The following is a 24,163-nucleotide window of genomic DNA, read 5'->3' on the forward strand; positions in this document are numbered from 1 at the left end:
GCCGTTGTGGAACTCGCGAACAGGCGGCGGGAAAATAATGCACCCGATGACCCTTCCACGAGCAACGACCTGCGTCATTGCTTGTACTTGGCACAGTTACAGCTTACCCGTCGAACACGAGAGATGCGTCACGCTTTCGAGCTAAACAGCACGTATCGGCTGTTGCATTCGATTACTTCGGACGCTAGCCTATTTCACTGCGACAAAGTTACGCTAATACTACAACAAACATTCGCGTAATATAACAGAAAGTGCACGATAACAACATCAACTCTTACTGAACATGAACATCAGGTGTATGTTTACACATAAAAATCTACCAAGATCATAACAAATGCACGTTTCGAAGAAACCTTATTTGATTCAAAATTGAATCTTAGATCTCAATATCTGTCTCTCTAGATCCATTTATAGAAGAAGAAACGCCAGCTGTATCTTCGTACACGAATACTGCACAAGACCACGATAAACTAGCCTAGAAGAATGCGCACTCAAAGAAAGCTCGTTTCATCGAAACTCTACTTCCGTGTTTCGATGTTCGTTTAAAAGAAGGACGTTGGAACGTTACTAGAGAGCAGTCACTGCCCCCAGAGTCGAACGGAGCCGTCACCAACCACAGAGCTGCTCTAGCGCGTATTCACCTCGCGGCGGCGAGTGCGTGCGCTCGACGAGAATCAGTTAGTTCGCAGGTGAAACCTGGCGGACCTAACCTTCGCCAACGGTGTCCGCGCGTGTCAAGGTGACCGACACGACCCGGTTAAGACGCACGACGAGGCGGACGCACGGTACGCGCGGCTCGAACCGTCGACGAGTATCATCGCGACGCGGCCGCGAGCGGAAACACGGGCCTCGAGCTTCAGCTCGCGCGCGGTAGCACCGTAGTCGCGAGCACTGACCTACGTCACTGGGCGCACTTGGCACACTACTGAGCGCGCCGCTCCTCGTGTACGTACGTGTGTTTCCGTGTACGCGCTCCTCCTCCGTTCCCTCTTTTCTCCCTCCGACGGCCCACCCTTCGCCCTCCGCGCGCCTTTTCACCCCTGTCTCCTCCCTTCTCGATCTGCACACGTCTGCGTCCGTGCACCCGGTCATACGATAGAGAGGGGTGAACTGCACCGCCACCTCGTGAAAATTGCATTCACCCTGCCGCCGTCGAGCGATCCACCCTTCCGCCCCCCGATGATCCTCGAGGCCCAAGCGCCGCCGTTTCCCGCCCTCCTCGCTGGACGTCTTCGAGCGAAATATCGAGTCTTACGGGGAAAATGTGGCGGTAGCATCGGTTATCGTTGCGCGATAGGACGTTTTGAGAGTCAGGGGACAGATAGAACTGCCATAATCCTCCGTCGTTCTTACGTTCGAGTAGTTGATTAGAGAAATGCAACCGCGAGACTTCTTATTTTGAACATACAAGCCTTGCAAGCATACGCGACTCCGTAGAGTACTTCCATTGTCCGGCTATGCAATTTCTATGGTAGTTTTCGAAATTTTCTGACAGGTTCGCTAGGGGGTGAGAGTTTCAGGCATTAAGAACGATGAAGTCTGTTCTGAGGGTTTAATATAGCGCTCAATATTGACGTGCATATTTGACGAGTAATCTACGTGGACTTTGCCGCATCGAGGCACGACATGGCAGGTGTCACTATGTAGAACATGGTGTCAGTTGAATTGATCGCTCGAAATTACTCCCCTTCTTTTGCATTCCCGTAAGTTTTCGATTCTCGTATGCTATCGCCGCGTATTATAAAACCAGTTCCTGGTATCAAGTTCGAACACTCGACTCTATTTGATAAGCTTTGCGAGACGATCCACCCCTAGGGACGATCCATTATCCGAACAATGGGGGAATCGGTCGGAATTTCTGAAAATTGCTGTTACGCGCGGATTGACATTAAACGATCCCGTCGAAGGGCCCGCGGTTCATTGTCTGGCTGATAATGGCCGCGAACATCGTAAGGCCAGGAGGCGAACAATCGTCGGGAAGTCTCTCGTCAAGTAGATGAATGCACCTGATCGATAATGCGAAACAATGCGGCATCGTTCCCGATCGCTGGCCCTCCGCATCGGCGGTCGTTCGTCCGCTGTCGTGCGGCAAGAAAAAAATTGTATCTGCCGCGCGTTCGAATCGATAGCCGGCCCTGCTCGCCTAGATGCAGCGTCTGCAACACTTATCGAAGCTGTAAATAAAAGAAAGAAAAGCAGTAGAAAAAAGAGGAGAGGATATAAAAAAAAAATAGGCGCGTGGGGGCTTTAATTAAAAGCATCTCCGCGGCGACGGGTCGCGAACAATGCGGCCATTGTATCCTGCGGTTTTTAACAGCTTCTAGTCAGAACGCGTCGTTTCCATTCGATGGTACTTTCTCCCCCCCTCCGTGATGATACTACGGAGTTCTCTTCGAATAAAATCACGGGGACACGTTATCTGCGTTACGCTCGCTACCCTTCTCAGCAGCGTGCATATTTCGAGGCGCAGACCGCGTTTCGATCGCGACTACGTTCTTACACGGGCACTCGAGAGCTCCCTTACGCTTCGGCTCGATGGAATATCGAGCCGCTTTATCCGCTATCAAACGATGGAGGAGCTGGGAATTTCGTTCGCCTCGCGAGGCGTTCTCGAGAACGCCTTCGCTCGAATGCGCGCATCTACCATTCGATATAAGCTCCCGGCCAATTTCGGAGACTCGCACGCGAATAATGTCAGCTAAACGCGCAGATGCTTGCGCGAATTGGAATCGACAAGTTTTTTAAATTCAGTATTTCCAGAATATTTGAATCGCGACGCTTCGAGAGAGCCTTCTGGATTCAACAATCTGCATCGATCCATAATGCATATTATTCTCCGCTTGTGATTGTTCCTCGCGAATCTTTGCTTTCAGTACTAACGTTATAGCTACCCTGTACAATTCCTCTTGAATGGAAAATTTATTCAGCACTTGTTTCCCCTATTTGTATCGTTAGTTAGCTACGAGAGAGCTCTTGCACGCGAAATACAATATCCAGTGTGCAAAGTAAATCTCTGTTCAGGTTATAACAGTAAGAGATATTTTTAAAAAATTTCTATAAACGCAGAGACATTCGCAGTCCATCGATTACAGCGATGGAGAACGCGCGTCCTCTTTGTCTTTAAAATCTTCTTCCATTTTCCTCTCGACCTTCTTTCTTCTTTTTTTCGTTAAACCTCCCACGCGAATATAATCCGCTTTCAATTCATCGCAGGATGAGAGGACGCAAACGAGCGATCGACAAACGTAAAAAAAGGGTGACAGAGTCTGCGACTGGATAAAGGGAACCGAACCGACGGCCACGACGTTTTAACGTTTCGCCGTCGCGCATTATGGTAATGCACTGGGGGACAAGAATGTAACGAGCGAGAAATTCCTCGCCCGCGCGTAAGAAGCCTTTTTTCCGGTGAATGAAACGGAGGAGCAGAGAAAGAGAAATGGAAGAGAGAGAGAGAGAGAGAGAGAGAGAGTTCGCTGCGGAGATCTTTCAAGAAAATGAGCGGAAAAGATGTACGCCCAGACGCGGCCTTCCAAAGATATCCGTACAATAAGAGCGCGATAAAAGTTTACGGCCCCTTCGAACTCCGTTCGTTTCCTTCGCTCGCCACATTAAAGCTTGCCCCGCGGAATAATAACCGGAGAGGAAATTTTCTAAAAGGAAACTTCAATCCTCTCCATAAACATCGCTTCGGGTACAGACAGCGGATCCTTCCCGCGAAGCAACGGTAATGGCGGCTGTACGCGTCGCCAGTAGTTTGGGACGTCCAATGTCAGACGCGCCTACGAGTGTTCATCCATTTCTTTAGAAAGTCGGAGTTGCCTTACTTTGTGACAGCCATGATGATGATGAGTCTATTGTGCGCTGTGTCTTCGCGTATCGATCTCTAGCCGGAGGGAACTGTACAAGAGCAATACTTTTCGTCCGTACTTCTTACGCGAGTTCTCGCGAATAAGTTTCGCGATCTACTGAAACGTTACTTGGAACTACGGAGCTGATAATTGCTGGAACCACCGCCTTCGAAGGTAATAAAAACCGTGCATTTGGAGGTCGTTCAAGTTTCTCGTGCAATCTTCTGTACAAAGCGCGCTCGTCAACGTGGCTAAATATACGAGAAGCCTGAAAAAGAGTAGAAACGAAAGTGGGAATAACCGAGTACCCTCGCTCGTTCATTTTAAAATTGGCTGACGTGCGCGTCAATCACAGTAATGAAACTCGTGTTGTACGAAACAAAGGGTCTACGAATATTTATCGATGGAGGTGCAGCGATTCTGAGGCGGTGGAAGTCGCACGGAAGGTAGATGATGGCGGCGAGGGGCTAGAAGTTTCTCGCGTGATGCAGAAAGGGGCAACGTTCGCCACGGGAAGGGGACGACGGTCCCGCGCGAGTCACGGCAGAAAGTCGCTCGCAAGGTAGAAAATGGCACGCCTGTTCGGACGCGCGCGTATCACACGATATCGGTGTGGTACACTGGGACCGACTTCCTGCCTCCTCGTCCATGAATCACGCGTGTCGCGCGAGCCCACCTCACTGCGAACGCTCACGAAGTCTCGATTGATTCTTCTGCATCACGAGAACGTAGAATTGCTTCGACCTTTCGCGTAACGGGTAGAATAACGTTCACCGCTTACCAGCTATTTCCGCGAACCAATTGCTGAGTCTACTAAGCGTACAATTCCGTGAACTTATCTACCGATCGAACGTACGTAACAAACAGCGTCGATGAACACGCTGCTGTTAATTGATCGAAATCACTTGGAATAACTGAGAAGTCTACACGTAAGGTCTGGGAGCGGTTGGAATGAAATTCACTGCCACGACACTGCTCGAGCATTTCCACGTGAATAGAGACGTCAACCGGTCGGTCGTGTAAACGGATAAAGCCACGACTTCGAAGACCCTCTGAATCCCGGTTGATCTACGCCCGTGTACAGACGAAACTGAAGCTTTAAAAGGTACTCAGAGCCGTGTTCACAGTCGTGTCTGCGTCGCAGACTACCAACGAAGCCAACACGCGACTGATTCTGGGAGTACTTTAATTCGTGTACCGAGCAATTCCTCTCGAGCGCTGCTAGAATTCTCCGATAGAACGGTATTAAAACGAAACCTGGTTCAGAATACCAAAGATCGTCCTGGAAGTTTCGCATAATCGACTCTCTGTAAGGTAGTTTCAAAGAATCGAGCGTCACGATGATCGCATCGCAAGCCTTTCAATTTATAGCCCAACACTTAGAGTACCCACCCACGATCACAAAAGCGCTATTGCGAACTCCGCGATACTCGCAATCGCAGGATCTAATCCGTCTTACTATCTCCAGGGGGTCTGGACGCGATCAACAATTGGAAAAGAAAATGGCGTCGAGCTTCCGCGGTCTGCACGCGCAGTCCAGGAGAATTGACCAGGCGGGGGAATGGCGAGCCGATACGCATCGGGCGCATTAACGAGCCAGCCACGTTTTACGATCGCATCTCGCCTCTACGTGCATCATCCTCCAGTGCGCGTTAAACGCGATCATGCCACGGTTACGTGTAGGAACGCGTAATTTATGCACGGGCGCCCCGGCTACGTGTAGGTTATTTACCATCGGTGACAGGGAGCGGGCGCGGCGCGTGTACCTCCGCCAGCGGAGTAATAAGCGAAGTAAGAGAGAACTCGTGCACGTACCAACCGCATAATGTCGGCTGGAATGCGGGGTTTGCATGCGTCGCGAAATATGAACGCCGCGATTAGAGTGGACGGCGGTGCTTTGAAGTTCCAACCGGATTTCCGTGGTCAAGCGTGGCGGTTTTCTGGAACTACGGTCTCAAGCGCGGCGAGTGTAAACGGTTGAAAAGCGGTCTCGCGAAAGCTTTTATGGCCAGTCAGAGAATCGTTTAACGTGTATTATATTTCCATCTAGCACCGCAATATCGCGCGAATACGAAGAGATACGAATTTGGTTTCAGTTGTTTCACATTGGTCGGGAAAGTTTCAGAGCGGCTCAAGTAGTACGAGTCCGACATAGTTCAGGCTGTACCGTTTTTAAACGAATGATAATGGATCGCTTGAAACCCTTCTGAAACTCTTCGATGCAAGAACAATCAATTGTAACACTCAGAATAAAACTCCATAGAATGTAACTGTAAACCGAGTATCTCGTAGTGGTACCAGTAGTACAGGTCAACGGTTTCTCAGACGTCAGACCTTTACCGAGTGTAAACGTAATTACGCGATTTACAACGAATAAACTTGCATTCGTAATGGGTACATGGAGTGTACGTTACGCGGGAAACAGTCGAATTATGCACGGTGGCGGTGACAAACGAACCAGCGGTGCAGAATTGCATCTGGTTGCACCGGGATGCGTTGGAGCGGTGGCTCACGTGCGTGGGCGGGCCCGGTCAGCTGGAGAACGTAATAGACGCTGAGCTGTCATCAGATAGGCGCGATACGGTTTATCAGCGGCCGATTAAACGGGTCGAGTCGAATCCGTGCGTTCCGTTTCTCTCGCGTGTTTCAAACCGACCGGTTCAATTATAATATTTTATAAACGGAACCAGGCTACGCGACCGCGCGCGCTCGCGTGTAATCTCGGCTAATTGTACCAGCCGATAACGAAGAAGGTTTATCGTTAATTAGACGTTCCACGTTCGGCTAATTTATCGACCGGTTTGTTACGCAACCTGGCAGCGCGGCCAATTTATTTCTATTCGAAAACCGTGCAGGCTAACGCTCGTAAATATCGGGAACGGTACGATCGATTTCTAGCGGCGGTGCATCAACGTTATCGGGACGCGTTAATTAATGACAGTGCCGGTCGCCTTATAAAATGTTCGTCTCAATTAATTATTTGAATTAGTTTTAATTAAGCCTCTGAGTTACGTGGACAGGTTAATGCTACAAAGAGGATACTTACGTAATAATAACGAAGGGGTTAAATTATAGGGTGTTCATCCATATGCAAGCCTGCGCTGTTATTAAGTTCTTCGAAAAAGCGAGCGAACGTTCGTATATCTCTGAGGGATGGCAGCGTACGTCATACGCGGAGCGATGCGAACGCGATCGAATCTTGTCTGTCGTTTAACGACAGAAGCGATAAACGAGTGGAGGGTTAGGGAAGGAAAGAAAAAACGTTGGACAAGGTGAAGCAACGCTGCAGAGATTCAACGGTGGAATGCTGGCTCGTGAAAATAATGCCCTTCAGAGCGTTCTCGCGCGCTCACAAAAGAATCGCATAGAACGAGATACTGTGGGAAATAAAATAGTACTAGACGGTATCTGGGTCACCTTAAAGGGCGCACGCCTAGCCGAATCGCTGACGAGAAAGGAAGAGAGAAGGAGAATGCCTTCGAGCCGGTTCGATTTGACCGAGGAACCCATCCCACGATCTCGATCCTTCCAAGTCCATCCCATCAGCCGAACTTTGAGGGGCCTCGTCTCGATCTTCGAACTTAAGCGGTTGATGAGGCTGGCTAGCCTTGTTACGGGGAACCGAGATGCTCTTCGAAGTATTAATCCATTAGTTCGAGTTACCAGAGGAATTGCTGTTTAACGCGCGAATGCGATAGAAACTGTACGCGCTCCATTTGGCGGACAAATAAAAAGACAATTCGAGGTCAAACGCGAACGAAGAAGAAGCGATTCTTTTCTCAAAAAAAAAAAAGGAGAACGATAATTTTCTTGGGATAGTTCTAGGACAGTTGCGAAATTTCTCAGTCGCGGTTGACGTAACCTGGACCAGTTGAAAGCTGATGCGCAGCGAGAAGATAAAAACGTCGCGATAAATCACCGACAGGAGTCGAGAAAGAAAAGGCGAAGCCAGTTAGAAGGGAAATATGTTCGCGTCGGGGCAGGAAAATTATTGTATTATGCCTGGGAACGTATCGTTCGCAATGCGATCCGTTGAGTGGGATTCGAATACCAAAAGGATGGAGAGCGTGCATCGCAGGTGGTAACGCTTATCGTGATAGAAATAACAGAGTATAATGCAGCGATAAAAATGTGTTCCTTCTTCTCTTAGCCACGTATCGACGTTCTCGTCGAAGTAGAATTAGGTATTGCTAATTCAAATTGGAATGAAATATTCCTAAACCGGTAAAATGTATGAAGCGTAATAATTTATTCCACGAGACACTACTTAAATAATCATGAACGTTTCGATTAGTGTAGCAGGGGTACACGTATACGTTTTTAGAGTTAGTAGCGGAGACGTTACGAGTTGATAAAGGAAGTCGTAAACGCGCTGATGATCGCTTGGTGTGTTTTCGCGCTCGTTTAATGCCGATCGATTGCCCGTTTTATCAAAACAAAACCGCGTGAGGTCTCAGCGTCCACAACGCGATGCCTCTTTCACCCATCGTGATTCATTCGGGAAGACTGTAAACGACTCGCTCTAACAACAGATGAATCATCCCTCTTACATCCATTGCAATTACAATCTATCAACAGTCTAATTACAAATCAGTCGCCCTAACAATGAAATTACCTTCTTCGAATCTACCTTTCGAGATGTATGAAAAAGAAAAATTCGATACCCAAAGTAGATAAGTGAGAAAGGGGATACCACGAAATCCATCGAAACGCGAATCGATGAACGCGACGCGCTTCAGCGAGCGATAAATCAGAGACATTTATCCGCGAGAAGGCACTCGTCTCGTCATCGATCACTCGTGACAAAAAAGCCATTACGTCCGCACTATTCGCGTCAGGTTGGCCGCGTCGGAAGGGAAGATCAATAATGTGTTTCAATTTGTCACGGGTGTCCGTGGGAGTCCTCGTGGCTCATTAACGGTGCCGGAGACGTTCTCCTTCCGGTCTGGGTCTCGAGCCGTCGCCGTTTAACACGAAGGGGACGCACTCGCGGCACACTCGAGGACCCGCTCGAACTTCCGGCGAACCGAGCGCATCCGGCCCAAGGCCGGCGAGTCACGAAGCCGCGGCAGGACTGGCTCGTCCACGTGTTCGGTTATTCGCGCGATAACACAGGACGTTCTGTTATCAGACGCGCGACCATGGCACCATCGAGCGAAAACACGCTGAAACCAAACGAGCCACGCGCGCCATCTCTCGTGGGGTGGTTCAACCGTTTTAGGGGTGAGAATTTAGCTGGCTACTCGTTGTATCGAAGAGATGGAGTTCTGTGAGACGCGTAGTTTGTTCGATGGAACGTGGTACCAAGCTCGTTTTGATCAATTGAATTAAATTTCGGTTCTAATGGACATATATTGAAATTTAGCGTAAGAAACGTAAATCATATAGAGTTCTGCTATAGAATCATCTACCAAGGAACCAAAGTTTCACAAGAGTACAATATGTACCTGCGAGTAGTAAAAGTACCCGATCGATTCGAAACAGTCGGTAAGCGGAGTACGGAAACAGCTCTTGCCGACGTTGCATCGATTTCCGGCAGGTCTGCACAGCCTGCGAGCAGATGGCGAACAGTCAGAGGCCTTCTGAGCATGCGTCGATACGCGTATGCGGGAATATTTAATTCAATAATCCGCTTAGCCCCGTGCTACGTTAGCGCGTATCGTTTTACCCGACATTTACAATTCAATAAGCAGCCATTTGCGATGCGACTGGAAACTATCGTGGCTTACCTTGTTCAGCGCCTCGTGGCTAGTTAGTATGTGCTGGCTGGCATCAGGATGAAGGATGCGATCGACTGAATTCGGTCTAGGAACTCCATCCAGCTGGCCAGCCTCTTTCAACTGGGGTGGCGACGGCGGTGGCGGCAGCTGTTCGTCCACTCCTCCACTGGTGTAACGTGTCTTCTGCAATCCGAGAATTTCATCGGTTAACCATCCCGTTCCCCACTCAACGCAATCGTTAACATCTCTCAAAACACCACCACTTTTCGCGTTAGCCATTTTTTAAATACTGACACGCAGACCGCCGAGAATCGTTCGAAAGAATTTGCTGCGTCGCAGCCTGGTCGAGGACGGTTTACGCTTAGCACACGGTTTCGCGGGAGTTGATTCCTTTTCCAGTTGCTGCTGGTGTTGTTGCTGTTGTTGCACCTTCATCAGGCGCAGATCGCTCGGTCGAATTCTAGGCGCGTTCAGGAAGATCATTTTCGAGCGCGATGGATCGGAACGACGCGACGGGGGTGCAGAAGAAAGGGTCGCGGCGCGTCGCTGGCGAGCACGGTCTCGACTGACGAACGTGCTCGCGTCGGGTTTCGATATCGATGACTGCTATGCTTCCCATCGTGATAATCCCGCGAAATCCCGGATTCCGTTTCATTATCGTGACCATGCGGGGCTTCCGCGATAGGGCGGTCTGTCGAGCGGCCTACCGCCGGTATAAATGATCGAACGTTTACTGAAACCTTTCCGTTTCAAGTGTTACGTTCGTGTGAACCAACGCGACTGTGTAAATGTCGCCAGCCAGGTGCTCGAATTCACCGAAGCCACGCGAACTGCGACTTTACACTATTTTAATCTGATCCGTGTTTGGGGTTCAAAGGGTTGTATCGGCTGTTTCGACGCACCGGATGGTAAACCGATCGTTAGAAACGGAGTTTCGACTAAGCCTGTGCAAAGGATTTGTACGAAATGTACACATGCCGGAAATTGAGCAGATATAAAAAAAGAATTAATCAGATATAAAAATAGCGCTTTCGAATGAAATTGCTAGAGTATGTACTTTAATTAATTTTGCTCGCTGTTCACGCAAAGGATATTCTAAATGGGATGGAACGGAATAGTCGAAAAATAGAGCGTGATTGCGATGCAAATTCGAAAACTGTACACCATCGTGATTGAAATAATAATTGAAGGAAGTAGCGGCGTGTGGTTTCGCAAATTTCTGTTGATTTATTACATCCGACGAAGCATCGCTTCCGGTAATGTAGACCACCAATTTCCTCTGATAGAGCGGCCGTATTAGTTGCGGCTCAAAAACCGGCTGAATAAAACAGATCGATATAGCTTCCGACTCAATTTTCCAGCGTTTTAATGCAACCGTGACGATAAACGAACTCAACGCTTGTCCACGAACGCGAACAGAGGGCTGGGGGGTGGCTGCTATAAACAACGATTTCCTGCTTTCCGTACGAATTTAACTTGAAGCTTGACGCTCGAAATTTCGAACGATATTAAACCATTAAATGTCGAAAACGGACCAATGATACAGTTAAAATACCTGAAAAATCGGGATGAACGATATAAACGATGGATTTTTATATCTCTACGAAATATTTCCAGCAGCGCGACTATTTCAAATCGAGCTTCGATACTTTGCTCGTCGTTAATCTCTATGAACGCTGAACTTACGTGATTCCAACAGCATCCGCAAAAATCGCTCGATCGTTTCGAGGTGCGTGGAACATTACGATTAACGCGTTCCTCGAAATGGAAGCTTCTCTTCGTTCTCCTTTTGCGGGCCTTTATAGGCACCCCGTACATGTAGTCGCTGAAACGACGCCTCGAGTGACGCACGATAGACACCCAGTCGATCATCGTGTCAAGATCGAACCTTTTTTTTCTTCTTATTACAGTATTCGAAGTTCGAGAAGCTCCAAATGGAATATATATCGCTGTTGGTCACTTTCGCGAAGGCTCGCAGGGAACAGTCCTAATTTCTCTTTCTATTGTTCCGTGCTATCTTGCGCGTTTTGCTCCGCTGTGTACACGTCCCAGTACTGCGCGCCATATTCCCGGGTCTAACTCTCGAACTTTGTCGAACCGTTCCACCGCCCCGGTAGGAAACAAATCATGGAGTCCCACAGCTGTGGCGAACGTCAAACTTCCACCAGTCACCGGTTCCCACCGAGCAGCATTCGGATTTCGCTCTCTCGCTGGACCCACCGTAAAACCATAACGCGGTCCTCGCGAACTATCGATCTTTCGCAGGACTTCCGCGTCGCGCGGGACGAACGAAAAAGCTTGGAAAAACGTCCGCGCCTCCGCTCAACAGATTCCTGTGACAAATACGGGCGTTCAACGATCGCTTTGAAATACTTGTCCGCGGAAGGTCGCGAGAATCGATCGCAAGAACTATTCGAAGAAAGGCAATCGAATCGAAAGAGGTCTCGATCGACGTCCAGCGGAATTCCAGGATGCGTTCTGAGATGGATCGCGAGGAAGTTCCAGTATATAAGAAGACTCGCGTCGGGGGATGAATAGTGGAGGCAATCCCTTTAACGATCGCGGATAAGGAAGTCCTGGTGAGTGAAAAATGAAATCTAATGGTGGCTGGGATCCGTCGACTTACGTGGCTGGAAAGATTATATAGTAATGATAATAATAATGAAAGGAGATCGTATCGCGTTTCTCCAGTCGTCTCGAATGCGGAGGTGGAAGTTCGCTGATTCATTGGGAGAAATCAGTCGTCCTGCCGTTTTATTTCGTATTATATTTAGCTTGGTCGAGTGGAAGACAATGTTTGGCTCCAGCGTGTTCCAACGTTTAATGCGGGAGAGGCCTCGCGCACGTGCCACCGGCACGAAACGCGTTCGACTTCAAAGCGACTAAAACGTTTATGCGTTCCCAAGAATATCAAACAACGTCGTTAAATTGTTTACAAGCGGATCACGGACCGCGAGGCAAAATGGCGCGCGTTCTAAACGCGTAACGTTCGTTCCGACGCAATTATCCGGCCCTTTTGTCCGCCTATCCGGCGCAGATCCTCTCTCCGTTGCGTTCGCACGGCAATCAACCCGAGGGGGATGCGAACAGGCATATCGCGGTGTTCGGTAAAATTCACGCGGCCCGTATATCGCCGCGTGGATGTTCCCTCTGTCAGTTCGGTTTACAAGAGACCCACTCGAAATAAGTTATCGAACGGTTCCTCGAAGAGGAACGGACTGGTTACAGCGGGTTGGCACTTCCGAACGACCGCTTATTTTCCTTAGCCTGCAGTTTTAGGAAACGATTTCTCACTCGCTCTCGTTTTACCGCAGTCTGCTCCTCGAACAACAGATTTGACTGCAGTCTTCCAAGAAAAACAGGAGGCTCCGACAAGGTCGGCTATTCGCGTAAATTAATGGATCCCCATTTTCGTTCCGGATTACAGGATGCACGTGCTCTCTCCTCCCGTATCGATCCGTGAACGGCCACTTCAATGGAACGATTTTCAATAGAATAATTTTCTTCCATTGTGAACACCCAGAGAGAATCTCTCACTCGGGCCAGTAGATAATTCACTGTTCGACACAATGTGGCATTCAACGAGGATTTCCAGATACTTTGCGACGAACTACTGTTCACTGGTCCGTAGATCAACTTCGCGAAACTGCGTATTGCGTGCCAAGGTTTACTAGTGAACCGCGACGGAGCGTAGGGGAGTAACCGGAAGAACCACGCGCGATAAATTGATGTCGAATGTCACGGATCAATCGGACGCGAGATGAAGCTGCCGTTCGAGCATGGACTTCGAAGTGATGGACGTCAGCGTCGGAACTGGCGCGGGAGCGTCTCGACGTTGGTGGTCGCCACGTTCCAGCGCTCCTACCAAGGCGTCGCGGTCTAATTCCGACACGCTTCTTTTCATCGAACGCGCGTGAACGCGATTGCCGTGCACGGACGTGGCCCTAACCGTGATCCAGGCGAGCGTTAATCGCATTTCCCGCGCGAATGGACACGTACAGGTAGGATCCTTCTAAACAACTATGTCACTGTCACCACACAATTTTCTCGTTTACGCTTCCGCACGAACGACTCTTCTTATTCACCCCCCCCCCCTCAGTTTGATCGTATGTGAAACGAAATTGTACGATCGTAAGTAGTATAAGGGGTGGCGCGCGTACGCGCGCACGTCGCTCGATGCTCGCAATTCACAGGGAACACCCATCGTATTCCGTTTCACGAGCGAACGCGGCCCCCGTTCGATATGGTCTCGCGATTGATCGAGGTGAACGCTCGATCCTACGCGTAGTAAATATTCCCGGACAATAGAGACGTCACGCGGTCCGAAGATCGATGCTCGGCGAGATTGTCTTCGCGCGGAAATTTCTCGGAAAATTTACGTACCGGCCTGATTAAGCAGCCGCTTAATTAAAGTTCCCCGCGAGTAGAACCAGCCCAACCGGGCGGAATACACGCCGGTTCAATGGCACAGAAACGCGCGACGTTACATCGACGGTTATTTATAATCCGCGCCCACCCTCGAAACGTCCCTATTATTTCATTAACGGGCTTGCTCGAATGTAATTTCATGACGAACGTACCCGGGGGAAGGTGCAATTATCGTAGACGGTGGATCGTTCCGGTTGGGTTTCCTCCGCGATACGCGGTGTTACCGTTTACGCGAAAATAATTGGTTGGATTTATTGGGTCAAGCTGTTTTCTGGAACATAGTCGATCGCTCATGCGAACGTTCGTTGCGATATACGATCGTACATTTTCGTGGGCCAGGGGTTGAGAATGTTTTAGAAAAGTGAAATAGAGAAATGTCTAAGTATCGAGAGTAGAAAATGAAGTATTCGCGCGAGGGCTCGCTGCTGATAATCCATTCAAATCCGTTGGATCAGTGGTCGCGATGAAGAGCGATGCATTTGTACTCCCTGAACAGGTTAAATAACCAACGATTGTATGATTGCGTTTTATCAGGCTAATCAGGTCGGCTAAATCAAATGGAATGCATTATACCGGGCAGAACCGCAGTTTCCGCACTTCATTTGCAAACGCGAAAGCCGCGAAACGGCATTGATAATGCAGCCACGTTGATTTCTGGTATAATTTACAAATAGTCGCGCGGCGTGTCTCACGGCCCTGCATATCGATGGTCGACTTTGCGATGCGCGTTCGCATTAATCGGCGAAATGGCCTGTAAAATTGAATTGAAATTATTTCACCCCGGTTTTGGCCCCGCGTTTGATTCGCGAAAGGTCGTATCAGTTCGTTTCCGTTTGCGTTCCCCCGTCATTTCGAAATGGGAATTCTTCGCCGGTGCAATTGACTTCGCGAAATAAATTCCGCCCGTGGAGGCACTCGCGGAACGGAATGCATTCAACGGGTTTCCAGACATCGCAGTACCCGTGGAGAAATAAGCAGAATGATAACAGCGACCGTGAGTTGGGTCTCGGAACGAGGATAATGCATCTCTCCTTTTTTCCGCTCTGTTCACCACGGAAATGAGAAAACGAACGGGACAAGGAGAAACTTAGAGCCTGGAAAATTATAGTTCATCCTCGATGCGAGCAGAACGGATTAATTTCTGCTTCTGTCGTGTCTCTTTTATAATCGTGTCTCCGAGAGGAAGCTTGTAATAACGCGACTGAAAGGCTCGGTCTAACGTCAGGTTTTTCGACTTTAACATTAGAGTCGCGTCTGGACGTGTTAATACTTTTACATCAAAAATACAAGGTAGTTTCATACAAGATAACAAAATATCGGTAGTTGCTAAATTATCGACGAGTATCCCAAGCTCGTGTCTACAGCCAAGGTCACATAAGAATTGTACAGGAGGAACATGTCGGTAAAGAAGGCTACATTGAGCGCACAGCTTAAAATTACAGAAACCTGACAGACATCCTTATTACCAACCGAATATTGAAAAGTTAGCCCGATCGATTGGATTGCGCTATCAACGATTAGTGGAGATCTTTAAGTATTCGTTACGCGTAACAACTTTACATATTTGTTTAGCGTTAATAGCGTCCACGTACTCGACAAGTATGACATTTCAAAAGCAATTACAGACGATTAGGGGCCGGAATTAATTGTCACACGACATTATTTACAGACGTACGAACCTGAGTTTCGTCTACGTGGTCCGGAGCCTCTGGACTGGCCGATTTGCGGCCGTAAATGTTCGACAGAGTCTGGTTCACCGGGAAGTCTGGACCACCCTGCAATAACCACACGATCTGAAAACATCTCCACACGTCCCACGTCGACAAGAAAACGATACGTGCTCCCGGTAATATCTGCGTTAATTTCACGAAAAAGTCTACCGATACAAGCTCGCATAATTTACTCGATCGAAAACACTCGATTACCATAATTCGTCCCGTCAGCGGATGAAACATGCATAAAATAATCGAGACTTCCAAGAACCTCATTATTTCGCGATTTAAGTGACCGTAGTCTAACGACTAACGGTCCTCATCCACTGACCCAGTACTTAAACATCCGTCATCGTATTATACCAATTGCAGCTTCGAAACAGCGCAAAATGTAATAAACCGTACGACCTCCGCTTCGTACTCGAATAATTCCAAATCGACTGTCGTCTTCCGAGCGTTTAACCGAATCGTTCGCGATAATACGCGGCGGTAGAAGACGTCGCCAGCTCGGCAATGAATCCGCGTGGGGCGCGATTTAATTCCTCGGATCGATTAGCTATTAGGCCCTGACTCGATCCACCGTCCTCAATTTAAACTTCTCCGCGCGGCTGCTTGTTTCCCCGCCCCGGTCTTTGTCGCGTTCCCAGCCGCCGTCGTTTAACGCTCGTTCGATCTCTCGGCCAGGAAGCGTGCAGCCCGGAACGCGAGCAAATAAATAGAGCCGGTGAGACGCAAAGTCAATTATCGTTGAACGGTAGCTGATGGAAGTTCCGTCGGTACCGAGCGTACTGCGACCGCGTTAAACGAGCCAAACGGAATTATTCATGACGAACTTTCGATGCGCAGGTGTGTTTAACATCCCGCGCCACTTTTCCTCGGCTACGGCCTATCCCTACCTCTAGGTACGAGCTACACTCTTAATTAAATATGCACCATTCCCGCTGTCGTCCCCGTTCGACGTTGTTACTCGCGCGTAATCAAACGCGAACCCCTGTTTCGCGTAAGCGTCCCATTTTTTCCCTCTTGGCCCACCTTTTCCGCACGAACCATGCGTCCTCCTCGTTTCGATTCCACGGTGTTCAACACGCCTCGAATTTTATTAAGGGAATCGAGCTGTTTTTTTAAACAGGCGAAAGGGGTGCACGCGGGATAAAAGGGGGTGGTCCCGCCGCTGTGGCGAGCGATAAGAAGGGATTGTCGTGGAAGTAAAGGGGGCCAAGATCGATCTGTTCCGTCGAACGGAAATGTAAACGAAAAACCACTTTGTTCGCCGGCTGCTGTTCGAGAAAAACGGTAAACCTCGAGTCGAGGCGGTTCGTGTTTGACAAGCGGGCTAGAGCTGGTCCGGAGAGCGACGCTGATCTCGTCGTTGTCCTCCGCCGGACAGATTTGGATTTCGCCAACCTTTTCGCGAACGTGTCGCAGCGGTATATGTGTGCGTTCGAGTCGAGCTTATTCGTACGTGCAAATTGAAAGAAAATACCCGGCGAAACGGCGGCGAAACGAACGCTGCCACAGGGCGGCGGTGTTTTTCGCGTTTACCAGATATTATATCAATTCCGCGGCCCGCGGCCAGGGGGATTTCGGATTGCAATTGCGAATGAAAAATTTATTTCGCTCGCTCCAGGCGGTAACCGCGTTCTCGTTACGCGGTACCGTTTGTGCGTGCCACGCTAATTGGAAAACCTTTCACGTTTTTCTCTTTATTAATTTCGAATTTTACATTCGATCGTTAAAAGGAGAAACTGCACGGTTCTTTACGGAACGTCGGATTAACAACCCCCCTCCGATGGTACGGATTTTTTTTCTGATCTTTCAGACGGATTTTAAACGAGATTACAAGCAGAAGTAGCAGCAGCAGCGACGGATCAAGGCGAGCGCGGCAGGTCCTCTCGACACGATAACGCAATTTAACCGGGGGGTAGATTAATTTTGTCTCCGATTAATTTACCCTAGCCCGTTCAAATAGCTGGGCCCTCTGCCACGGTTCGCGGGCGCTTAGAATCTCGATCGAAGTTCCGCCAGGGGGAACGCTGGTATATTGTTTTCAGACCGGGCTCGCCTCTAAATTTATCTTGGCGAAAGTTTCCTGACCGGCGCGCCGCGGTGCTTTCATTTCGATGCATTCGAGGAGTTCCTCGATCTCGAGATTTCAAACAGAGCCGCGCGCCGCGTACCGCGGGGCGTACGTTTGCCGAAGACTCGAGACCCGGTCTCATCTTCGGTTAAACGAACTCGACGGACAAGTGCCCACCCCCAAACCGATCCCCTGCCGTCTGGCTATATACGGAATCACGCGTGCCTCTCTTCGGACGCGAGCCACGAAACCAGCCGAAAATAATCAACGAGATACGAGGAGGAGAGCCGATCAGGTTTATTTTACGTGGTGGATAACGATCGCTTCTGATCCTCAGCAGGAACGAAGTTGCAGTGGCGTTTGGTGCGCACCTTAATCGCGACCTTTATATTCTAAAGCGTCTCGTTTCAACGTACAAATATTCCTCAGACAATAATAACCTTAAACGCTGCTCGCCATTAGACGCCATTCCGTATCACAGCTCGCTTCCCTTAATTATACGATTACACAGTGCGAAAACAGCGATTGCGCAACGCTACTCGACGCTGTTGCAACTTGGCCGATTTAATAACGAAACGGAACGATGCGTGTTCGATCGAATTACTCTTTGACCCGGCGGCGGAAGTACACATGCTCGCCGGTGAATTTCAATAACGTTCGAACTCCCTGGAGGTTCGCGGCGAGCGTCGAGCGCACAGTTTCCCGCGTCCGATGACAGTTTGACCGTAACCACTGGCAGCTGACGTCCGCTTAGTCGCCTCGGTTTGACCGCAAAGCGTCAGTATCCGCTGGCGAACGCCGCGTCTTGGTTTGTACGCTGGTTTAGGCGGGCTCAACAGCTCCGTACCAGTTGGTCGTACCCGATAATCCTTGCTTCTTGATCTCGACTTCTCTAATCGGGCCGCGGTGTCCCTGTCGATGGAAATTCGACGGATCATGAGAGAGAGAGAGAGAGAGAGAGGGAGAAAGAGGAATTACCGCGAGTTTCTGTGCGACTAGACGTTGGAACGAGGAACGTCAAACGGCACGAAACGCGTACGAGAAAGTTGGATCGATCCGAGAAGGCAACTACCACTCTCCACCGATGGCTTTAGTTCCACGCGACTTGGAATTCTCAGTCGAAATTCCGCGCTCGCAACATTTTATCGACCCCCCGCTACGGGGTAGTCGGAAAGTATCGACGAAACAGGGGAATTCTTCGGAAGTTCCTGTTACCCGATGGTTCGGCTTTCCGCGAACAGTTACATTTTTCATCGGTCCGCTGCGGCCTGGCGATGGCTTCTATCGCGAGGGCCAGGGGATGGTAAATGTTGGTACACACCCGCGTCTGCGACGAGGGTTATTGATATTTCGATATCGAGGCATTCGATCGGTGGAAATGGAATTTTAGAACCCGGGGACGCGCGCGCGTGATTTTAAAGCGGGCGACGCAAATCGGCGGAATGTTACGAGTCATCCCTTGTGTGCGATCGAACAAATATTGAGGAGCGGAATTTTGTCAAGTACGAAAACAAACGTTGCGCGGGCTCGTTGAAAGCTCGCAGGGTACAATGGCGAGCAGCGGTGACGCTTCGGCTGCTGAGAATCGCGAACGATACGCGGAAAAATGCGTTTGTCAAGATGAAATACGGTCTCTGAATATTTTTTTTTTTTTTCGTGAATCTAATGCCTGATACGCGGCAGTTCCGATGAACTTGACCGTACACGCGTTCTACGCTCGATAGCGATCGATTGGAAGCTGGTCGTTATCGAAACTTGTCCGACGACACGGTTGTACCACGGTGGTACAACCTTTTGCACGGTAAATCTGCTGGCTAGAGCGACGTCGACCCGTCGACTCTGGACAATGATCGAACACGTGTATTCCATGGTGCGGTACAGCAATTTTGTTCCTGGATAACGGTTGAAGGTTGGATATAGACGCAGAATTCTTACTGCGTATCGAAAATTCGAGAGCTATCTCGTTTTTCTGCTTTCGAATTATTTGATCGCTGCTCGAGTTAATTGTTCCACTGTTTGGAGCATCGTTGATTGATAATAACCGGCTCGATTTATTTTACGGAAGTAGGTTTTCATATCGCGTTCCCGGGAGAGGGGGGGTTGTCGGCCAATTGATACGTGAGCTACAAATTGAAGGGAACGATAACAGGAGTTCAACTATTGGCAAATTGCATTCGCTGAGTCCGCGATTGCCGTTTGGCCAGGGACCAATTGTACTGGATCTATTATACAGACGCATAATTAATGTTTTGGCGTAGTGGCCGATAATAATCGTCGATAGCAAGTAATTTACCAAGTAATTTCAGTAATGAAAATTATGACTACGTCCACGAGATTTCTGATTTATGATAACGATATGATACATTACGCGTTCTACCAAACGTTCCGCCATTGTACGAACGTACTTACGAGAGTTATTTTTCCCACTGCGTATAAAATATATTTCGAAATCGAGAGAATTTTATTCCCAACTGTTGCGACGTTCCAGCACGTCGAACGCGCGTTGGAATTATGCTTGACGAAAATTGCGTTCGAGAGCGTTTGGCTTCCATCGCTCGACTTCGCTCGAGATTTTCGAGTGTCTCGATGTCGAGGGCTCGCCTCGTCGTTACTGTGCGAATAAAATAAAGGGTTTACTTCGTTCTATATATTCCTTCGATCGAAAGCGGCGGGGACCGAATTGGAAAGGTCTCGAGGACGGATTCGGTTCCTTTTATGCCCAACCACCTTTATGCGCCTTTATGCGTCGCGAGGGACCATACGTACACCAACCTTAATACTCCTTTTTCCGTGCCAGCTGAATGCCGCTTCGAAAATGAGATTCCTTTGTATCGCCCTTTTTACGCCGATAATTTTCCGACTCTCGAATTGTCCGCCGGCGAGCCCGGCATTCAGAAATCCTATGGCGTTCCGTTATCGCGGAAATCGTATATCCACCCCTGCTGGTGCTATCAAAGAATCTTGAAAACTGCTAGGAGTAACAACCACCCCGCAATACCAGCGCGACGAGAAGAGGGAGGACATTATTAGAAATTTCCGCAATTAAAATCTTCAAGAAATGCTTCTTGCATACGTGTACACCTTCTGTTCCATATGCGAGCCATTCAATACATCGATGGTAATAAAACAGTGATCGAAAAGGATTGATAAAGAATTAATTATCAGAAAATTGCGTCAACGTGAACGATTAAAATCGAGAGCCTGGCTTTCATTTTCGTCGTGTGGAACCTTCGATCGTCAGTGAATAGAGAGAGAGAGAGAGAGAGAGAGGGGGGGGGGAGACACGTTTTAATGTTAATAGACACACTGTGCACCCCTGTCCGGGAGCGTAACTTGCGTATCGAACGGGCGCACTCTTCGCAACGCGCGACACGTCGATAATCCCGGTGCCGGTGCAGCTATCGGCTTTATAACGTGGCGGGAGCGACACGGGGACGCGCACACCCTGTCTGAAACTAATTTGATCGGATAGCTTCGGGGGTAATTCGACGACACCGAGAACGTAACACTTTTATCGTGAGATGAAAGAGCCGCTACCGTGGACCCGATGGAACGAAGTACCGTCTCGCGGGGATCAGGAGTTTCACGGATCGAGGCTTTCGAGCGCTCGACGCTGCTCATCTCAACACACACACTCGACCCTTCGATAATCTTCTGAAAGGGTATCGAGTTTGTTGGGCGAATTCGCGTTTTCGAGTTCACCGATTATTCCCCATCCCTTTCACCTCGAGTGGTTCCTTATGCGCTTCCCTCGTTTGCGCCTGTACAAACCCTTGATCGATTGCCGTTTGTTTCATCGACGATGAAAACCGTGCACAACCGCGCGGCTTTAACCTTTTAGACTGCAGCTGTGTAGATTCCGAGCGCTGCACCCTGTATGAACGCGCGTCGGTCCTCGCAATACCGTTCCCTGCCGCATCCCCCGCTCGTACGTTCACTTTCGATGCAATTTATGCGTACAATATCGATCGCACGCGAAGTCGCTTGAAAATTAAAATGCAAGAGGCTGTTCATAAAGTCGGCAGCGCTTTTGTCGTTATCGCATTGAATGATTGCTCGCGCATCGATTCGCAACTCGCGTTGAATGGTCCCCAGCGTGCCCGGTGCACGGGCTAGCAGCGTTCGAGGGGTTAAAAACATGTTATTCAAAGGCGAGGCAATTACTTTTCCTGCGTCACGGTAAACTACGTGTCTTTCGCAAAAATAACTACTTTTTCCGGTTAGCGAACCGGCGGGAGCTCGAACCGTGGGGCTCGCCACTCGGTTGCGTCGATTTAGAATTTTCACGCGAACGCGTGTAATTGGAAATTTCTTGTACACCGTTGGACGGGGACGTTGTTGGAATTACCGCGATTCGATCCGATTCCGGTTATCGTCCCCCTGCGAGCCTGGCCCGTGCGAACGAGGCGAACGCGCGGTAATTAAATCAGGCTGGTGGAAAATAATACGAGGGAGACGCGCCTCGTCGCCACTGTAAGTTATTACAGAGACTCGAGAGGGAAAACTTAGAAATACGTAGCAAAGTATGCGTCGCCCACGCGTATCTGCACGGAACTGAGACACTTTGCACGGCAAAGTAACGACCTCATTATGAACTACCAGCTGGTTGCTCCGCGATATTACCGCTTGGATATTTAACCCTGTTTCGCTTGTCGCGCAATTTCCAGCGCCTTGTTATAATATTATATTATCGTTAAATAATACGGCTGGAGTTACCCTTCGTCGAAGAATGGTAATTACGCGGACCGCTAATCGGAGCGACGGGTTCTCCTCGAAAGGGCGCGCAACGTTTGACGCGAATCCGAGCGGGCCACCCCCGACGAGGCTCGCAGGAAGAGGTTAATTGGTACCGGATAACTATCTCGCCTGGAACGCGTAATGAACTCGCCGTGCGTCCGTTTCCATAACAGGCCGAGCATCGATCGAAATTACGATTGTCGGTCAACTAATTGTGAGCTTCCTCCGCAATTCCACGGAATTACGAGTCGATCTAATCCCCGCTGATTGCCGGTGCCGAGTTAAGACCGGCTATTTAGGAATCGGCGTTGATTCCCCTCCGCGGTAACGAACGATCATCGGGTCCCACGGTCGAAGAAAGTTGCGAGACGTACGAACGTTTGAATCGAGAGGAACTTCGAGAGAAGCTCGTTTCAACAAGCCGCGTACGTACGCGCGCGTGTACTCTCGATCTCCAACTAACTTCGCAATTAACAAGGCGAACGATCGCGATATTTCAGCTATCGTAGCCGGGAACGAAACGGGGCGAGACACGCGACTGTAGGCAACTATTCGAACGGTAATTAACGTGTCGTCTAGAATAATGAAACATCTCGTTTAGGACGTCGATGGTGGGCACGAAAAGAGGGTCGAGAGGTTTTCAAGGCAACTCTACTGCCGGTAGAAAAATGTCGCGTAACCCGACAACGGTTGGTGCGTTCGAGGGCTCGTGAATAACCGACGTAACGATCGCCGCGTATATATTCTTCGGAAGTGGCAACGGAACGGGACAGGTTTATGGGTTCATCGATCGCTGGTGACGGCGAGGTCGCCGATATAGGCTCGAGATTGAGGCCAGCAGCCAGGCAGAGCGAACCGCGCGCGCGATATAATGTCGATGGTGAAGTCGTTGTCACGGCGTTCGCGGAACAACCCTGTACAGCCACGGCTGGTACTCTTGGCCGATGTTCACCCCCGTGCCCCTTTGTAAGCCGATGAAAGGAAGTCACGCACCGGCACGTGACCGGATATAGCGAGCAGGTCACGGCGAGTGCATTCTGAACGCCCCATTCTCTATACGCCCCCTGTTACCCTTTCGCCTACTTCTCTCGTCCCTTTGTCTTCGGGTTTTCTATCGTTTTCCGCGGTCGCTTTCTACCGTTCTGCCTTTATAGGGCGACCCGCGTGTGTGCGTGGAAATCCTGGCCGGTGGCTTCGAGCTTTCGAAAACTCGCATCATCCTCCCTTGCTATTGAATGCCGCGCGTGGTTGTCGATCGAGGATGCGTCGTCTTTAGAGGGATGTACCCGTGATCAAGGCGTTAAACCCCTTTGACGTTTCTATTAACATTCGACTGCTCGAGGCTATGATGAATCGGTTCGAGTTGACGCAGACTCGACTGCCTGCAACTGATTACCTCGAGGTAAATAATTATCACAGAGTGCGATTATATAAACCGAGCGTCGCCAAGAGAGATTTTAAATATGGATGGCTTCTCGTCCGGAGGAACGACTAGGGACGACTTTAACCACCCGCGCAATTCAGAGACACCTTGTGTATCTCTTTCTCTCTTTGCCTCCTCGTCCCGCCTCATCCAATTGTTCTCTTTTCTTTAGCTCGCTTGTTTTTCCGTCGCGTTTGTACATCTCTCAGCGAGACGTG

The 24,163-nt window shown here is 49.4% G+C and overlaps 1 protein-coding gene across 15 annotated transcripts in view; it reads right to left on the bottom strand.

Annotated features, from left to right (window-relative positions):
- Positions 1 to 24,163, bottom strand: part of Dlg1 (MAGUK family member discs large 1) — a 430,262-nt gene that overhangs the window by 165,678 nt on the left and 240,421 nt on the right. For 14 of the 15 annotated variants that reach the window (XM_076898648.1, XM_076898641.1, XM_076898639.1 and 11 more), the window contains 2 exons: positions 15,676 to 15,771; positions 9,578 to 9,751 (listed from right to left, as the gene is read on the bottom strand). In XM_076898648.1, the coding sequence (XP_076754763.1) occupies positions 9,578 to 9,751; positions 15,676 to 15,771 (270 nt within the window). The remainder of the gene's footprint in view (positions 1 to 9,577; positions 9,752 to 15,675; positions 15,772 to 24,163) is intronic. The other variant, XM_076898643.1, reaches the window with a different exon arrangement.

The sequence above is a fragment of the Xylocopa sonorina genome, chromosome 7 (genome assembly GCF_050948175.1).
Source record: "Xylocopa sonorina isolate GNS202 chromosome 7, iyXylSono1_principal, whole genome shotgun sequence".
NCBI lineage: Eukaryota > Metazoa > Arthropoda > Insecta > Hymenoptera > Apidae > Xylocopa > Xylocopa sonorina.